This window comes from Typopeltis vanoorti, chromosome 3 (genome assembly GCF_054136105.1).
Source record: "Typopeltis vanoorti isolate ZY-2024b chromosome 3, IOZ_Tvanoo_1.0, whole genome shotgun sequence".
NCBI lineage: Eukaryota > Metazoa > Arthropoda > Arachnida > Uropygi > Thelyphonidae > Typopeltis > Typopeltis vanoorti.
This window is the reverse complement of record NC_143551.1, coordinates 86,099,926-86,119,508: the sequence shown is the minus strand read 5'-3', so window position 1 is coordinate 86,119,508 and position 19,583 is coordinate 86,099,926. Positions and strand designations below refer to the sequence as shown.

Sequence of the window (19,583 nt, the reverse complement as noted above, 5' to 3'; positions counted from 1 at the left end):
CATCTCCTGGTCCCCATCCTCTGTGCTCCTGGGTCTGTAGCAACACCCCACTAAATATCCTGTCTTGCCTACCTCAACCTCATGCCACATGCTCTCAAAATCATTTGTCTCACTTCCTTCCAAAGCCTCCACTGTTAGAGGACATAGGGCGTCACATATCATAAGCAGTACCCTACCACCATTTATTAATGGTTATTATTGGTGTGTGTGTGGGGGGTCTGGCATTGTCTACTGTTTGAAAACACCAATCGATATTCAATTATAGTTCAGAACAGAGGCCAACTCTAGCAGCTGTGCTCTCGAAATTTCATCAAATGTATAAAATATCACCTTTCTCCAGCATGTCTGTTATTGAGACTGCAAATCTGTAGATTTATGTGTTCAGATTGCTGAAGGAGACCCACTTTTCATTGTAGATAACAATTAGTTTCATGAAATGTTCATCTTGAGAACTGGCAATCACTTCTGCACAGACGTTGGTACAATTCAGATGTTCTTGTTTCATAGAAATAGCTTAACAGCTTCTGTTCAACTAGAAACAATTAAGCTGTTGAAGATATAATATGTAGTTTCAAAAATTAATTCTTGATTTTTGAAAGAATTTTTGAAAAAATTAAGTTCTTTTCACTTAAACTTTGATATCATCCAGGTCTACCTACTCACTGATGAGACCTCAAAAAGGTTGAAACTGGTCTGGGTAGTGACCTCTCCCTCATAATGTAATGACAGTATTACATCTCCTAGGAGCTGTGTTTTTACATTATGAGAAAATATCAAGGATAGTGAGGGAGCTCGCTCCATCTTTGCTTCGAGTTGCCTTGGTGTTGTACTACCAAGTGGTCAATTATGCTTGGATTCGCCGATAGTTCTTCGGCATGAAACTCATAGATCATAGTTCTCGATCTTAGAGTTTCGCTTACCGGCTATAAAACAACAGGGGATCTTTATCCCCTTAATTTTAATTAAGGTTGCCAGAAAAATAGCCATTTGGCTTTTCATCTCAATATGTAGTTTCCTCTTGGAATACCAAGTATTCCTAATAATCTGTGAGTACTTGCTGGATCAGCTTCAATGGCTATTTGTTATCATTATATTGATTGAGAAGGACTGTACAGAGCAAGGTTGATCTTTAATAAAAGCAATGTTTTCAGTTCTGAACTTTTGGAATCAATCAATTGTAGTGCATTTTTTCACAGTATTATGGCTTTTCACTTTACTGATATTTTGGACTGCTTTGGTAGTGGAATGCTCAGTTTTAACTCATAAAGTTTTTGAATTATATGATTTGGTTACTTGTTGTAAATAATTACAGTTAATAGATGATTTTCATTGCTCGATACAACCATCCTGCCTTATTGGAAGGCAGAAGTGGTTTGAAAATGTTCCATGTTTGATCTCTGAAACAGGAAAACTGGATTATCTAAATTTTAACTCGCTCACAGGATTAAATGTGCAATAGGTTTATAATCTTTTTTGGTTTATTTTTTTATACAGACATATCACTTACACATGCAGAAAAAAATAATGAATTTTTTTTTATCAAAAAACCAACCTTTACTGGCAGATATATTTACTCATCCTCAAACCATCATTCATTGCAGAAGATATATATTATCAGAAGTCTTATTCATAGGGCTCATGCAATCTGCTCTTTTGATTCCATTTTGTTAAATGAATTAAATAAAATTAAAAGCAATCTGTTGTCTAATGGTTACAAGGAAAGTACCATTCAGAAAATAATTGATAATTATCATCCATCAACCAGACTATGATCTGATGTGGAAAGAATTTCAATACTTTACCTTAAAAGAATGTCTGAAACAAAAAGCATGGATTCTTTACAAATTCAATTTATATACTTCTTTCAAACCAGCTCAGAAATTTTCTTTCTTACCATGTCAATGGATACTTACCACCTTACCAAGATCTTGATCCAAGAATATTAAGACTGTATTGCATTTTTGGAGTCCGACAAGTCTGGCCTTGGTTTTCATGCTATTGACACTCTAGTTCTTTGTAATCAGAGAAAAATTCTTCATTACAGCAGGTTCAAATTTTATTATTATTATTATTACCCCAAGACCTCATGGAGTCAAAGACTCATCTGGGAGGTCCTTTTATCACACACATCTCATCATACCATTTCTTAAACACACTCAAACTCCTTGCAGACACCACACTCTCAGGCAAGGCATTCCAATCATTCACAACTCTGCATGAAAAAAACCTGCCTCTCACTCCCCTACTCACACCCTCTTTATACAGTTTCCAGGGATGACCTCTGGTTCTCCCCTGATCTCCCACTATTCTCTGTAGAACTTCTCCACCATTGATCTTATAACAACCCCTTACCAACTTGTAGGTCTCTATCATAGCTCCCTTCTTCCTCCTCTCAACCAGACTCTGCAAATTACATCTTCTGAATCTTTCCTCATACTCAACATTCCAGAGGTCAGAAACTACCTTAGTCCATCGCCTTTGGACCCTTTCCAACATCTCTTCATCCTTCTGAAAACCAGGTGACCACTGGGCACAATAGTCCATGTGTGACCTAATCAAAGCCTTATACAATGGAACAAGAATCTCCCTACTTCTACAAGTCAGTGTCCTCCACATCATACCCAGAAGCCTTTGTGTTGTCTTCACAATTTTGATTATGTGTCCCCTAAATTTTAGATCCTTATCCACTATCACCTTCAGATCTCTTATTTCCTCTACCTCCAACAATATATTCTCACCAAACATAAATTCTGCATCCCATCTTTGTTTTCCAAATTTTAAAACCTTACATTTTGCAATATTGAACTCACATCCCCATTTGCTTGCCCAATCACTCAATTTATTCAAGTCTTCTTGCAAGGCCACAACATCTTCACTATTCTTTATGGTTCGTCCCAACTTTGCATCATCTGCAAGCAATTGAATATCTCCATCCAAATCTTTGCCAATATCATTAATATACAAGTTAAATAGTAATGACCCTAAAATAGACCCCTGAGGCACTCCACTAGTGACTTTCCTTTTCTTGGATATCGCACTCCCAAATTTGATAGTTTTTTGCTTGAACATGTGAAACACTACAAAATCATATGAATCTTAACTGCTTAGATTGTATGCCAGTGTTAAAGTTTTGGAAGTAATAATTATTAACTGTTCATAATTTTTTTTTAGATTATTTAATCTGCAGAAATTTTTACAATTGTTCCTTTGAATTCTTAATCACATAATCCTGTCAACTCAGCTGTGACTGAGATATAAGTTAGTAAGCACATGCTACATGATTCATTCCTATCATATGTTTTGAATATAATTTCTAGTCTTTCTTCTCCTTGACAATGCCTTTGTTACATTGGATGAAATATATCAGTTTTTTGAATAAAATTCTGTACCTTTTCAACATGTGTAAGTTGTATAAGAATCTATTAAATATGTCAGTACACATATTCCCTTAGAGCATCTGTTTTATGGGTTTACTTTAATACAGTAGTCGTCCACCTCCCTTATCTACAGGGGGTATGATACAAGATGCGCTTTAGGCATCCATGGGGGGAGGGGGGGGTGCTGGATGCCTAAAACCGCAGATAGTACCGAACCCTATAATAATGTTTCATTTATAAATTAGGCACAATAAGAGATTAACAACAATGATAATAATAAAATAGAACAATTATAACAATATACTGTAATAAAAGTTATGCGAATGAAATCTTAGCAACCTCAGCATAAGAAATTTTTTTTTTCTTTCCTTATGAAGTTTAGAACTTTCACCTTTTCACTTAAAGGAACTACTTTATAGCTTCTCTTTGGCATATCCAAATTGCAAGCATCGCTACTCTTATGCTTTGGACCATTAAATAAAATAAGGGTTACTTGAACAAAAGCACTGTGATACTTCAACAGTCAATCTGAAGAGGCTGCCAAGTGACTAACAGGCGGGTAGCGTATACAGTACAGCATGGATATGCTAGACAAATAGATGATTCATGCCCTGAGCGGGACGGCACGAGATTTCATCATGCTACACAGAACAGCGCACAGTTTAAAATCTTATGAATTGTTTATCTCTGGAATTTTTCATTTAATATTTTCAGACCAGGGTTGACGATGGATAACTGAAACCGTGGAAACTGAAACCTGTGGATAAGGGGAGAGGGGGCAGGACTACTTAATAATAATAATGAAAAGTCATTTAAAACATCAAGTATAAGCAATTCATATATCATTCTGTTTGCTAAAACAAGCCGTTTAATTTGATATAGACATATAATTATTTATTATGACAAACAATTAAAATAATACTAAAAACTTTTAATTAATACCTGATACCAATAATACAATATAATACCAAAAATTAAAATAAAATTAAAAAAATAATAAATTAAAATAATACCAAAAAATAATCATCCAAAAATACCAAAAACTTTTTTTTGGGTGGGGGGGGACACATTTATGCATGAATTGTCACTGCAGATTTTCTAGTTGTGGTAGAAGTTATAGTTGTATAAGATATCACTTCCTTCAAGAAGATATTCACACCTGTATGCCTGTCCAAAAATTCCTTATCTTATACACTAACAAGGTAAACTATTAGGAATAGAAATTTTGCACTGCCGATTAATGGCAGAGGATTATGGTCTGATGAATCAAAATTTCTTCTATCACAGAAATTTTGATTCATTCAGATTGATTACAGAACTATAGTTTGGAGACTTCTGTTAGTAGGACATAACTTGTTGCAGTACATTACTCTCATAACAAAATGCTTTGAGGAGTACTGTAGTATAGTACCTGTTCAGTTAGGTTACAGTAATTATACTGTAAGACAACTAGTAAAGCACAGCAGATTCTGAGTTTAATTAGAAGAAGCTGTAGGAAAAGAAATTTATGATACTCACAGATTTTTAATAGATGGCAAAAGAATCAAAGGTATATTCCAAGGAGTTCATTATTGAGAAATTATATCATGAAAGTTATGAAAATTGGTTAATTAACCATTAGTTATTGAATTTATATAACAAGAGAGGAGATTTAATTGAATTTTTATAAATTAATTCAAATAAATGCTGGACAAACAGCAGGAGTTTGCTACGCTTGGCTGAATCAGAACTCCTCTAGAAGAAGAGGAGAAGTGAAGAAGAGAGTCTGAACAAACACATGTAATTCATTTACTGTTATTGTTGAAAACATTATTATACATAACCCCTCCAAGGGATTCACAGTGTGTTTGGCATACCCATAGGACTGTCACCCCACACTACATATAAAAAAGGCAGGGCAGGTGAACCTTACTCTTAGAGCCAAACAAACAAAAGCCACTTAAGACCTACAATAAGCAAGATAGCAATGAAAGTCACCTACTACTTAGAATCCTAGTTGGTATTTACTCTAACTAGGGAAGATATACATTGATGGTGGCAATGCTTCTCAGGGTCACCAGAGCCCTGTTTAAGAAAACAGACCATACTGCAGGAAGGTAGGGTGGGTTTGGCTGGAAGAGGCTATATGTTACACATAACCAGTCCATTAGGACCCATGTTTGCCTGGTATACGATTCGCCTATTGTTTGTATCTTTCTTTCTTCCCCCCCCCCCTTCCAGCATTGAGTTAGACATGGACCGTGGCTATATGCTTAGTTTTCCTCAGGATCCATTGGCTTCCTCATTACAGATATAAAACCAACCTTGAACACGTGGTGGTAGTGTAAAAATAAAGAGGAGATTTAAGATTTGCCAATTTCTTGCAAGGAATGTGAAACTTCACAAATACACAGATTTCAAAAAATTTGGATAAGTAATCAGTTCATACTATTACTAACCTATGTAGAATTACCTGGTAAGTCTCTTGAGGAAAGACAAATAATGATAAGTTAATAGCATTAGGATTGGTACAAAGTAAAAAATTAATGCTCTGTATTTACATTAGCTTATAATAGGAAATTAGTCTCAATTTGGATCTAATCAGCTAAAAGCTTTTTACTGGCTTTTTAACTAGTTAGGAGCAAGGCATTTATTGTATAGTAGAATAGTTATGCTTTGGTCATCAGCTATTATTAATTAAATAAAATCTAAAAAATGTTATTATACATTTTTCCAGAAACAATCAGCTTTAATGCGACAGCTTGAAGAAGAACTTAGGTTGACTCATATGAGAAATCCAGATGTTGAAGTCCAGCAACATTTTGAAGCCCTTTATGCAGAGAAGGAGCATATGAGTAAAGAAATATTTCTCTTAAGAGAAACCATTAAGGTATATAACTTTCTTCTGTCACTCACTAATATTGTACTGAATAAAAAAAAAACAAAAAAAATAATAATATATATATATATATATATATATATATTACATTTTCTTCTTATTTTCTCTCTCTCCCAATCACATATGCATTTGTGGTTGGTAAATATGATTATTTTAAATATATTTTGAATGCAATGCATGTCTACATTAAAATATACATATACCACTTTTTATGGCATGTGTTTGGTAATCCTAAATACATATAAACAAGTCACAACTAATGTAAGCTGGAATTGAATTTCTGAATATAGACAAACAGTTAGAATTGAAGGAAATACAGGCGAATGATTTCATGTAAAATCTGGAGTAAGACAAAGATGCATATTATCTCCACTCTTATTTATCATCTATAAGGATCACATTATGAAAGAAAATGGCATTAGACCTGTAATTAGAATTGGAGATGTCATACTTAGCTCTTTGCTTTATGCGGATGATGATGTACTCCTAAACACATCTAGTGCAAGTCTCCGGGATTCACTAACTAAATCAAATAACAACTGTAACAAAATTGGCATGAGAATCAGCAATAAAAAGACCAAAACTATGAAAATAGGCAGGAGCAAAGAAAATTTCAGCTGCATTCTGAATGGAGATCGTATATAGAACAAATAAAATATTTCAGCTATTTAGGCTCAGTTTTTAGTGAAGATATGCAGGTTAAATTTGGAAATAGACAACAGAATAAGCAAAACTGTGGTAGCCAGCTGAATAACATTATATGGAATAGGAGAGAAATTAGCCAAAACACCAAACTAGCAGTATAGAAAACAGTGTTCAAACCAGTCTTTAGTTATGGATCTGAGAGTTGGGGTTAGAAATAAAGCACTTGACCACAGACTAGAAACCATAGATATGAGGGTTCTAAGAAAAATTAGGGGAGTGAACTAATTGCATCAATGGCAGAATCATATTAAAAATGAAGATATTAGAAAGGAACTTGACATTGTTAGCATTCAAGAATGTGTCAGTAGAGCTAATCTAAGGTGGCATGGGCACTTATATAGAATGGGTGAAGAAAGGTTAGCAAAACAGGTGCTTGATACCAAAATGACAGGAAAGAGACCAGAGGAAGACCAAGGTCTAGGTGGATTGATTCACTCAGAAGTGCCTTAGAAGCATGGAATGTTATATATGACAATATATTGGAGTGCTCACGAGTAATAGATTGATTTGGAGGAAAATTGTTGATAGAAGATTAAAGTAAATTTAATCATGTAGTACTGTCATTGTGACCTGAACACCCCTTGCGGGGGGCGGGGGGTACATATCAGGAAATTGATGATGATGACGATGAAGACATTCTGTAATAAATTTAGTTTAATCCTTTATCCCAGTAAGAGCAAACAAAGTTTGCACCTGAAAATATCTTCGGGACTGAATATAGTGTTGTACTATCTTACCTGGGTAAGTAGTCCAACATCAGGCAACTCGTAGCATAGGTGGAGCAAGCTACCAACACTCCTATCCCAGTATCTCCCATAATGCAAAACACATCTCCTTGTGGATATGTATACTGTTATGCATTAAGGGATTGGCCACTACCCAGACTAGTTTTGACCTTTATTGAGGTCTCTTCAGTGGGAGCCAGACCCAGAGTTGGAGATACTAGGCAGAAGCAGTAGCAAGGTCATCTTTATCTATAGGAGTTGCCAAAAGGTTTGCGACTACTACTTACCCAGGTAAGATAGTACAACACTATATTCAGTCCTGAAGATATTTTCAGGCGCAAACTTTGTTTGCTCTCACTGGGATAAAGAATTAAACTAAATTTATTATAGTCTAACCTGGTGAAAAATAAACTTTCAACATCTTTCTCTAAATCCAGAGTAATTTAATAAAAAAAGGTGGCAAACCTTTTGGCAACTCCTATAGGTTAAGATGACCTTGCTACTGCTTCTGCCTGGTATCTCCAACTCTGGGCCTGGCTCCCACTGAAGAGACCTCAATAAAGGTTGAAACTAGTCTGGGTAGTGGCCAATCCCTTAATGCATAACAGTATACATATCCACAAGGAGATGTGTTTTGCATTATGGGAGATACTGGGATAGGAGTGCTGGTAGCTTGCTCCACCTTTGCTACAAGTTGCCTGGTGTTGGACTACTTACCCAGGTAAGATAGTACAACACTATATTCAGTCCTGAAGATATTTCCTTCAGTCCTGAAGATATTTTCAGGCACAAACTTTGTTTGCTCTCACTGTGATAAAGGATTAAACTAAATTTATTATAGTCTAACCTAGGGAAAAATAAACTTTCAACATCAAGACATACTGTGATTAACATGGAGAGACTTATAATTCCAAAAAAAAAATTGCAATTCTGTATTTAGATATTTTTTATTCATATCATAAAAGTTATGAAAATTGGTTAATTAACCATTAGTTATTGAATTTATCTAACCAGAGAGGAGATTTAGTTGAAGTTTATAAATTATTTCAAATAAAGCGTTGGACAAGCCGAAGCTTGTTGCACTTGGCTGAATGAGAACTCTGCTAGATGATATGATGAAAAGATAGTGAAGAATAGAGGCAGAATAAACACACGTAATTCATTTATTGCTATTGCATGCCCTGAAATTTTTTTGTGAAGAAGACTTTGTTTGGGAGTTAAATTTTTGCTAAATTTTTTACCATCATCATCATCATCATCAAATTCCTGCCATGTACCCACAAGGGGTGTACAGGATATGATAGTACTACATGAAAAAATTATATCATTACTAACTTCCTATCTACAATTTTCCTCCAAATCAGTCTGTTACTTGTCAAGACTCCAACATTATTAGATCTTATATTTCTATCATCTAAAGCACTTTGTACCATATCAATCCACCTATATCTTGGTCTTCCTCTGGGTCGTTTTGCTGCCAACCTGGCAGAGAACATTTGTTTTGCTAATCTTTCCTCGCCCATTCGGTTTAGGTACCACCTGAGATTAGCTCTGCTAACACATCCCTGAATGCTGACAATATCAAGTTCTTTCCTAATATCCCCATTTTTAATATGATATTGCCATTGATGCCATCTGTTCACGCCTATAATCTTTCTCAGGACTCTCATATCTGCGGTCTCTAGTCTTTGGTCAAGTGTTTTACTTCTGACCCAGCTCTCAGATCCATAAGTTAAAACTGGTTTGAAACACTGTCTTGTATACAGCTAATTTAGTGTTCCGACTAATTTCTCTCTTATTCCATATGAATTTATTCAATTGACTTCCCACCATACCAGCTTTGCTGATTCTGTTGTCTATTTCTATATTTAATTTACCATCTTCAGTAAAAATCGTGCCTAAATAGCTGAAATGTTTTACTTGTTCCACAGGTTCTCCATTCACAACACAGTTGACATTTTCAATGATTCTGCCAATTTTCATTGTCTTTGTCTTTTTATTGCTGACCTTCATACCATATCTATTACAACAACTATTCAATTTAGTCAGAGAATCTTGGAGACTTGTAGCGGATTTATTTAGAAGTATAACATCATCTGCATAAAGCAAAGAGCTGACATTAACATCTCCAATTTTGATATCATGTTTAATACCACTTTCCTTCATAATGTGATCCATATAGATAATGAATAACAGAGGGGATAATGTACATTCTTGTCTCACACCAGATTTAACTTTAAACCATCTTCCTGTACTTCCTTCAATTCTAACTGCTGACTTACAACTCAAATAAAGACTAAGTATTGCTTGATATAATGCCCCATTGACACAATATAACTGCAGTGTATTGAATAGCTTCACTCTTGGCACTTTATCATATGCCTTTTCCAAATCGACAAAACTTAAATACAGATCTTTGTTATATTCCCATGCTTTCTCGACTATTTTTCGTAAAGTGAAGATCTGATCCTGGCAGCCTCTGTTTGGCCTGAATCCAGCTTGTTCTTCACCAAGCTTTTCTTCCACAATTCTTCTCAACCGTTTCTCAAGTATACTTGCATAGATCTTGCCAGGAACACTCAGTAGGGAAATACCTCTGTAATTCTCACATTCAGGTTTATTTCCCTTTTTATATATGGGTACTATGAGAGCTCTACTCCAATCATCGGGAATTCGTCCCTCTGTCCAGTCTTTCTGAACTATGCAGTGCAGACACTGTAAGACTCTTATTCCACCATACTTCAGCATTTCTGGTCGAATATCGTCTACTCCTGCTGCCTTTCCACATTTCAATCCTTTGATGGCTTTTTCTACTTCAAGTATGGATATGTATTCCTGACTGCATGCCTGTTGAGTGTTTTTTACCACTGTGTTGTCATCACTGCTTGTTTCATTTAGCAGTTTTTCAAAATAATTACTCCATACTTCAAGGATATCTTTTTCTCCCGTTTTCATGTCACCTTTATCATCTCTAACACTTTTTACAGCACTATTTCCTCCATTCCTAAGCTTCTTCAACAACCTCCAGAATATTTTGCCACCTTCTTGATATTTATTTTCTATATTCTTGCCAAAGTCCTCCCATGACTTTTGTTTAGCTAGTTTACTGTTTTAAATGTTTTATATCAGACCTGGTTAAGATGTTAATGAGAGTTCCTTGGGGACTAGGAACCAATTTTTGGAGAACTCCTAACACTAGGGAAAAACCATCTTTTTTCAGTATATCCCCCTCTATTTTTTATTTTTATTTTATTTTAATTTTTGCATTAAATGATCCATTTTAAACATTTTAAACATTATATTGCATTATATTAAGAAACATTGGAAGATGGGAATAAGTTAATTTTACCTTTCATATAATGAAAAATTTTATCAATCGACCAATATCCCATAACATGATTTTGCAAGTTTATAGGCCTCTGTTATATCACTCCTCTTTCTTCCATCTATCAGATCTGCAGTCTGCATGTCTTTAATCTGTCCTTATAATATCATCTTGGTGACTCTTGTTTGCAGCCTTTCTACAGCTTTTTTCCTCTTGGCACCAGGAGACCAAATCTGTGAACTTCCTTTTCCTTACATGTTTGTTTCAGCATCACAGTTATCCTCTAAATTGTATTTGAACTTTAGCTATGTGACCTTTGAACTTTACCTTTCTATCCACCATAATATCAAGATCTTTAGCCTCATCAATTTATCCAAGCATAATCCCATCAATATAATATGTTGTCCTACTTTGGCCAAACAGGCAGGACAGCTTTCTTCTACCGAATCAAATTCACCCTGGAAGAAGAAAAAACAACTGCCTTCCTTTCTTAGACACACTAGTCACTCGCCAGCCTGACAGAACCTTGGTTTTCTCAGTCTATAGAAAACCCACCCATACAGGCAGATACATTCACCAGCAATCCCCCCCCCTCACAACAATATGGAGTCATTAAGACACTACACAACAGGACTAAACTTATCTGTTCAAATGACAATACCCTAACCACAGAACTAAACCACATTCTCAACACTTTCTCAGCCAATGCTACCCTCCCCCCAAAAAAGAATCCCAAAAATACTGAAACCAATAAACCACAACCCCCCTTTCTCCCCTCACAACAAGTATTACTCTAAATCCATCCTATCACCATACCCTATATATGAGGCATCTAGGAAAAAATTACAAAAATCCTAAAAAAACATGACTTAACTTCTTGTTACAGACCATATAAAAATTTGGCATCCCTTATCCACTCTACTAAAGAACCCCCCCCCCCAGACCTACCTGGTGTATACCAGGTTCCTTGCAGCTGTAAGCTGTCCTACTTCAGCCAAACAGGCAGGACAGTTAATATCAGAATTTCAGAACACAAGGACTACATCAAGTTTAACCAGTACAGCCTCTCTGGTCTTGCAGACCATGTGCTGGATACCTGCCATAGAATACAGTGGAAGAAAGCCACGATAATACACCATACTAAATTCAAATACGAAAGGCTTTTCGTGGAATCAGCCTCAGCCCTAAGAAACAATCCCAACCTCAACAAATTTGGGTGCATGAGACTGCCCCAAATTTGGGAAACCTACATCAGAAGACCTTCAGCCCAATCGCCCAAGAATACCAACATTGCCCGCTAGGGGACCATTAGGACTTTTAAGAGAAAAAAATAGCTTCCTGATTCATCCTCATTTACTGTTTGTTGTTCTTGCATGCACGTGTCTTGCTTTTAAGTTCCTGTGAAAATGGCAACGTGACATTGCCGAAATATTGGAAGTGTATTAAAATTTATTTTAATATATATCTCTGTATACGTTGTAATTTCCTTAAGCTATTTAATAAAAATAAAAAAGTAAAATATAATATGCTGTTGGAAATGTGCATAACTTAATACTTACTAACATTGAATTCATACCTATTCTCATTTGTCCACAGTTTAATCCTGTTCAAATCATGCTGCAGGTGTTGCATATCAGTAGTATTCCTGATTGCCCTGCCTATGTTTGCATCATCAGCAAACAGTTGAACATCTCCTGACAGGTCCATCGTAATATCATGAATGTACAGACCAAATAACAGTGGTCCAAGTACTGATCCCTGAGTATCCCACAATTCAGCTGTTTATATTCCAATCCTATATCTTCTAGTTTATTCAACAACTTTTTCATGTGGTAACCTATCAAATGCCTTAGCAAAGTCCAATAGTATCATTTTTTTCTGTCCTAGTAAATGCCACCCCACCAGATCTTAGAAAACAGACTGCAACTTTGAAAAAATATAAAAAACTCAAATTTGATCCTCTACAACATAGGTTGCCAAACTTTTTTGGGCCACTTCCCACTTTGCAAGACATAAATTTTGTAACGCCCCCCCCCCCCCATTATAACAGTTTGAATAAAACCATATTTCAAATATATGAGACTAAATAAAACCATATTTCAAATACTCAATACTGTACTGTCGACATTTCTTCTTATATTTAGACATAATGAAGTAATAAAATTTGCAAAAATATTGACAAAATAAAAGATTTAATTTACACTTTGTATGACTCCACTTATCTATCATACTTTCGACTGATGATTGTTGGCAAAGCACACAAAAAATAATGAACTTATTCCTAAACCACTGGTATTTATAGATTTGAAATCTAGCCCGAATCGACTTGCATGCATTGACTTGTTTGCGATACCATCGTACTCGTGCTTTGAACAAGTCACTGCAAGCACCCATATTCCTGTCAAAACATGCTGAATTGAGTGAATTACCTACGTAATAGTTGACCGACATACTACTAGTTAAGACTCGTCTGCTGCGTGGATCGACTAAAGCCTGTATGGCATGATCAATTTTTACAATAGCAAAAAATGAATAAATGTTTTAAGTATATAAAACATAGAAGTTAAAATATCCTATATGACATGTTCAATTTTCTCATTGACATAGAAAATTGATTTCTATCTGACATGGTAAATTTTCAAATGATTAAATAATTGAAATAGAAAATTGATAAAAAAATTGATCATGTAAGACGGGCATGAGATGAATTAAAATTCAATATTTAAATTTTAAATGATTATCTAATTGCAAAATCATGAAAATAATTAATTTTTAAATATATATTATTAATTTCTTCTATAAAGAGCCACCGACCCCTAGACTGCCTGAACACCCACCCCAGATGCTTCTAATCCCATTATAGCCCCCCCCCCTAGAAGTCTTCAGCACCCATTGGGAGTGGTACCGACCACTTTAGGAACCTATGTTCTACAACCTGTCTCAAATATACTAATCATTCCATCATGAACCTGACTCAGATCACATACTTCCTTTTGGTCTGAGGGACAGTTATTGGAAACTCACAACTTTACTCCTGAGGATGAATGGAGAAATCATTGGAACAATTCCGACATTACCATATCGATCACTTATTGAAGATCCCTGTTCTGAGCCTCCTGGATTTGATATGCCATGCAAACAATGGTCCTCCTTAAGCAGGATTAGAACAGGCCAGGGAAGATGTAAATATCTACTTCATAAATGGAAAATTGCTAATCAGCCATATTGTGAATGCTCTGCTCCTCAAAAAAAGTCTCATATAGTGGAGTCCCATCCAATTTCCCATTTCCTGGGGGGGGGGGGTCGCAGAATTTTAGGCTATGAAAGGAGCAGTGCAAAGGTTGTCCAATTTAAAACTTGATTTGTAAAAATAGCCCTATTTTGCTGTGTATGATCATAAGAATAAATAATTATAAAATATGAATAAATTGCTAAAACATCAGCTCCCTTTGGTAAGCTCATGCTGTTCCTTGCAAAGCATATGTCAATCCATTTCTGTATGCGAGTTCTTATAAACTTCTAAAATCTTCACAACTACTCCAGACATATTGATAAGTTTGTAGTTAGATACATTGGTTCTTGCACCACACATTGGTTCTTGTACGATCACACATTCTTTCCATTCCAGTGGTATCTTTACTGAGCTGAGACTCAAATTATACAAACTTGTTGAGGCCTAATCAATTCGGGTGTTCGAATTCATATCCAGATTATGCAACAGTGATAGAGCCTCCTTGTCATGAATGTCTGTCTTTTAATAACTGTCTGCATTCCATAAAGTTATTCTTTCACATTCATTCATTTTTTTTTTCCCCACTTACAGCATAACAATAAAGTTCTTTTGGATTATTGCCTTTAGCCTACACAGCAATTTCTTTTCATACTCCAGCTTAGTTTTCTGTACAGTAAATTAGAGATACCAAGAAATTATATACTTCATTTTAATTCTTTATCCAAGTGTAAGCAAACAAAGTTTGCACCTGAAGTATTTTCAGGACTGGGGAAACTCTTGGTTAAGGTGGTATGACTTCACATCACTTGCCTTAGTATCCCATAATGCAAAGCACATCTCCTTGTGGACATGTATAATGCTATGCATTATGGGAAGGGTCATTACCCAGACCAGTTTCGACCTTTGTTGACGTCTTGTCAGTGGGAGGTTGAAGTAATGCGGAAGTCATATCTTCACATACGAGTTGCCAAAAGGTGTCACACCTTATTATTATAATACTCTGGATTAGAGATAGAGACCTAACCATGAGTTGCCCCAGTCCTGAAAATACTTCAGGTGTAAACTTTGTTTGCTTACACTTGGATAAAGGATTAAAACCAAGTATATAATTTCTTTGTATCTTTAATTTATAGTATAACCAAGTCAAAAACTTTCAACAACTATCTCTAATCCAGAGTATTATAATAATAAAGTGTGACACCTATTGGCAACTCATATGTGAAGATATGACTTCTGCATTACTTCAACCTTGGTATCACCTCTGGGTCTGGCTCCCACTGATGTGCTTTTGTGCGGAAGTGGTTATGCCAAGTGGTTGTAGCCAATGAAGTTTTAACTGAGGCTCAGCTATTGCTGTTTCTGGGTCTGGCTCTCATGGATGTGCTTTTGCGCAGATAGGGCAGTGCTTTCCCTGAGATATGAGTGATAAGCTATGTCACCTCTATTGATATAGTTGCTAGACCAACCAATCTTTCTTGGGTCATTGCTGTTTGCAAATAATTTTTAATGAGTTTAAGCTTGGAAAAACATCTTTCAGCACATGCTATGCTAACAGGAATTGTTACTATAGCGACTGCGCCTACTGAAATATGGCTGAACGAGTGCCCTTATTACGGTGTGCTGTGAAGCAATCTGCTTCTATGCTCGATGGTACTGTACACAGTGTATAAGAGAAGGAATGATTTATCTAGGAAGGAAGGAAGGATGCTTTTGTGCTTTTGTGTTGAGGAATGGACAGTATGGTGTCAAGGAGAGAATTTTGACTTAACAGAATGATTCAATGATTTATTTTGTCAGAGTTATTATTATTATTATAACAAACCACCATGGAGTCAATATAGTTATTGCAGGAAGTCTTACACAGTGAGCATCATATATATCATAAAACCCATTCATACTCCTAATATTCAAAACATGTTACAGTAATGCTTTCCACTCATCCACCACATAAAACATCTACTCCTAACTCTTTCACCACACCTTTACTACGCAACTTCCAGGGTTGAAAGTTTATTTTTCACTTGGTTAGAGTATAGTTAATTTAGTTTAATCCTTTATCCAAGTGTGAGCAAACAAAGTTTGCACCTGAAAGTATCTTCAGGACTGGAGTAAGTTGGTACAACACCAGGGCTAAATTTAACTAAATTTATTATACTCTAACCAAGTGAAAAATAAACTTTCAACATCTTTCTCTAAATCCAGAGTAATTTAATAAAAAAAGGTGGCAAACCTTTTGGCAACTCCTATAGGTTAAGATGACCTTGCTACTGCTTCTGCCTGGTATCTCCAACTCTGGGCCTGGCTCCCACTGAAGAGACCTCAATAAAGGTCAAAACTAGTCTGGGTAGTGGCCCTTCCCTTAATGCATACATTAGACATATCTGCAAGGAGATGTGTTTTGCATTATGGGAGATACTGGGATAGGACTGTTGGTATCTTGCTCCACCTTTGCAAGGAGTTGCCTGGTGTTGTACCACCTTATCCCAGTCCTGAAGATACTTTCAGGCGCAAACTTTGTTTGCTCACACTTGGATAAAGGATTAAACTAAATTTATTAAACTTCCAGGGTTGGCCTCTCATTCTCTTCCTCTTATCCTCCACTTTGCATATAATTCTTTGTATTAATCCAGTAAAACCCTGAAATCTCTTATCATATCAATTCTTTTCTGCCAATCCATTTAACCCTGAAATTTACATTTCTTCACACTCTTTCCCATAACCAATCTTTCAGTCCTTCTGTTACCTTTGTTGCCCATCTCTGGATATTTATCAGAGTTACCATATCACAATGGAAACTAGGTCGCCAAATTTGAGTAGTCTGGATGTGGCCTGATCAATGGCATGTAGTTATGTGTATTCACTTGATGTCTGTGTCATGTTATTTTGAATGTTCAATTTACTGCTTTCTATCTCTAGATAATTTAATCACTAATCCCAGTGACACAGCCTCCATAGCTCACTCACTATAGATGAAGCCCTTCTGTTGAAAAGACCTTGGTTTGAATTTTGTCTAGGACGTGAGAATCTCTATCAGTGCCTTTGAACCGAAGGCAAGTTAGCTGGTCTTATATGGTTTTCCTCCTGGAAGCTTGGGTTTTTCATTCTTCAAAACAAGCAAACTGGCCAGAAGAATACATGCATTTACAGCCATAGCAGACAATGCAAATAGGATTAACTTTCCTATCAGAGCATATAATTAGGTTTTTAAGAAGCCAAGTTACTAGGCTGTGACAGGCTATTGAGCCTAAAAAAAGGAAGATGGGATGGAATCCTGGTGACTCTGTCTCTCTCTCTCTCTCTTTTATGCTATCTATAGAAAACCCAAACACAAACAGGTATCTGAATATTAATTTATACCACCATCCTTTGAAAAAATAAGGCACAATAAAAACACTGACACACAAAGCTTTTGCAACCTTCCTAACCATATCGCCAACAGCGTCAGACTGGATGTAGTCGGTGTTCTCACTAAAGCCAAACCTCCAAAAACCAACTTATCTAAAGACGAATATGCAGCCCTACAAGAAATGAAGAATAACAGAAAAATAGTAATCACCAAAGCGGATAAGGGAAACGCCACTGTGGTGCTCAATCAAAAGGACTACAAAGGTAAGCTTAATGCTTTAGTACTAGACCTTACTACTTACCTCCCTATTGAATATAATCCTACCAGCTCTCAGATTAGAACTCTCCACAGACTCCTTAAGAAAGTCACTTCTTGGTCTGTGGAAGTCACTAACAAACTAAAACCTTATAACTCTAGACCCCCCACACACACCGATTATATTGACTCCCAAAAATACATAAACAAAATGTGCCATTACGTCCCATAGTGGATGGCATTGATTCCCCTACATATAAATTAGCCAAACATTTAGCCAAAATACTCACACACTATACTAACAACACACCATCACACATAAAAAACTCAACCCACTTTAAACCCAGTATAGAAAACCTCTCACTCCAACACACTGACATAATGGTCAGTTTTGACGTCTCCTCCCTATTCACTAATGTCCCACTCAAAGAAACCCTAGAGCTCATCCAAGCCAAGTTTCCTCCCAATATCTCAATCCTATTTCAGTTCACAATGAACTCAGGCTATTTCGTTTGGCAAGGAAAGTTCTACAAACAGATAGAGGGGACAGCCATGGGTTCACCACTTTCCCCACCCATGGCCAATTTCTTTATGGAGACCTTTGAAGAGAAAGCCTTAAACTCCTCCCCACAAAAACCCACTATTTGGCTTTGTTACGTGGATGATGTGTTCGCTATTTGGCCACATGGCTCAGACACACTCCACTCCTTCCTAGCACACTTAAACAACCAACACCCCAGAGTCCAGTTCACCTTAGAAAAAGAAGAAAACAACACCCTCCCCTTCCTAGACAATTTAATCACTTGCCAGCTTGATGGATCTTTGGTTTTCTCTGTTTACAGAAAACCCACCCATACTGGCAGATACATTCACCAGCAACCCCCCCCCCACCTCACAACAATATGGGGTTATAAAAACACTATATAACAGGGCAAAATTAATCTGCTCAGATGCAGATTAATTTTAGGCCCTAACAGATGATAAGGCCCTAACTACTGAACTAAACCACATCCTCAACACTTTCTTAGCCAATGGCTATGACCCCAAAAAATACTAAAACCAGTAAACCACAACCCCCCCCTCCACAATAAAGATTACACGAAATCTATCACCATCCCCTACATCTAGGGCACCTCTGAGAAAATAACCAATATCCAAAAAATATGACCTTACTTCTTGTTACAGACCATATAAAAAGTTGGCATCCCTTATCCGCTCTACCAAAGACCAACCATTTTCCCTAGACCTCATTATCATCATCATCATCATCAAATTCCTGCCATGTACCCTCAAGGAGTGTACAGGATATGAAAGTACTACATGAAAAAATTATATCATTACTAACTTCCTATCTACAATTTTCTTCCAAATCAGTCTGTTACTTGTCAAGACTCCAACATTATCAGATCTTATATTTCTATCGTCTAAGGCACTTTGTACCGTATCAATCCACCTATATCTTGGTCTTCTCCTGGGTCGTTTTCCTGCCAACCTGGCAGAGAACACTTGTTTTGCTAATCTTTCCTCTCCCATTCTATTTAAGTGACCATACCACCTGAGATTAGCTCTGCTAACGCATTCCTGGATGCTGACAATGTCAAGTTCTTTCCCTAATATCCTCATTTTTAATATGATATTGCCATTGATGCCATCTGTTCATGCCTCTAATCTTTCTCAGGACTCTCATATCTGCGGTCTCTAGTCTTTGGTCAAGTGTTTTACTTCTGACCCAGCTCTCAG

General features: G+C 36.3%; 1 protein-coding gene across 2 annotated transcripts in view; it reads left to right on the top strand.

The window, feature by feature from the left end:
* Positions 1–19,583, top strand: part of LOC150108348 (uncharacterized) — a 509,704-nt gene that overhangs the window by 218,582 nt on the left and 271,539 nt on the right. For both annotated transcript variants that reach the window (XR_016548130.1, XM_090390709.1), the window contains exon 2: positions 6,094–6,246. Coding sequence is in view for 1 of the 2 variants with exons in the window: in XM_090390709.1 (XP_090246835.1) it covers positions 6,094–6,246 (153 nt within the window). In the remaining variant the exon portion in view is untranslated. The remainder of the gene's footprint in view (positions 1–6,093; positions 6,247–19,583) is intronic.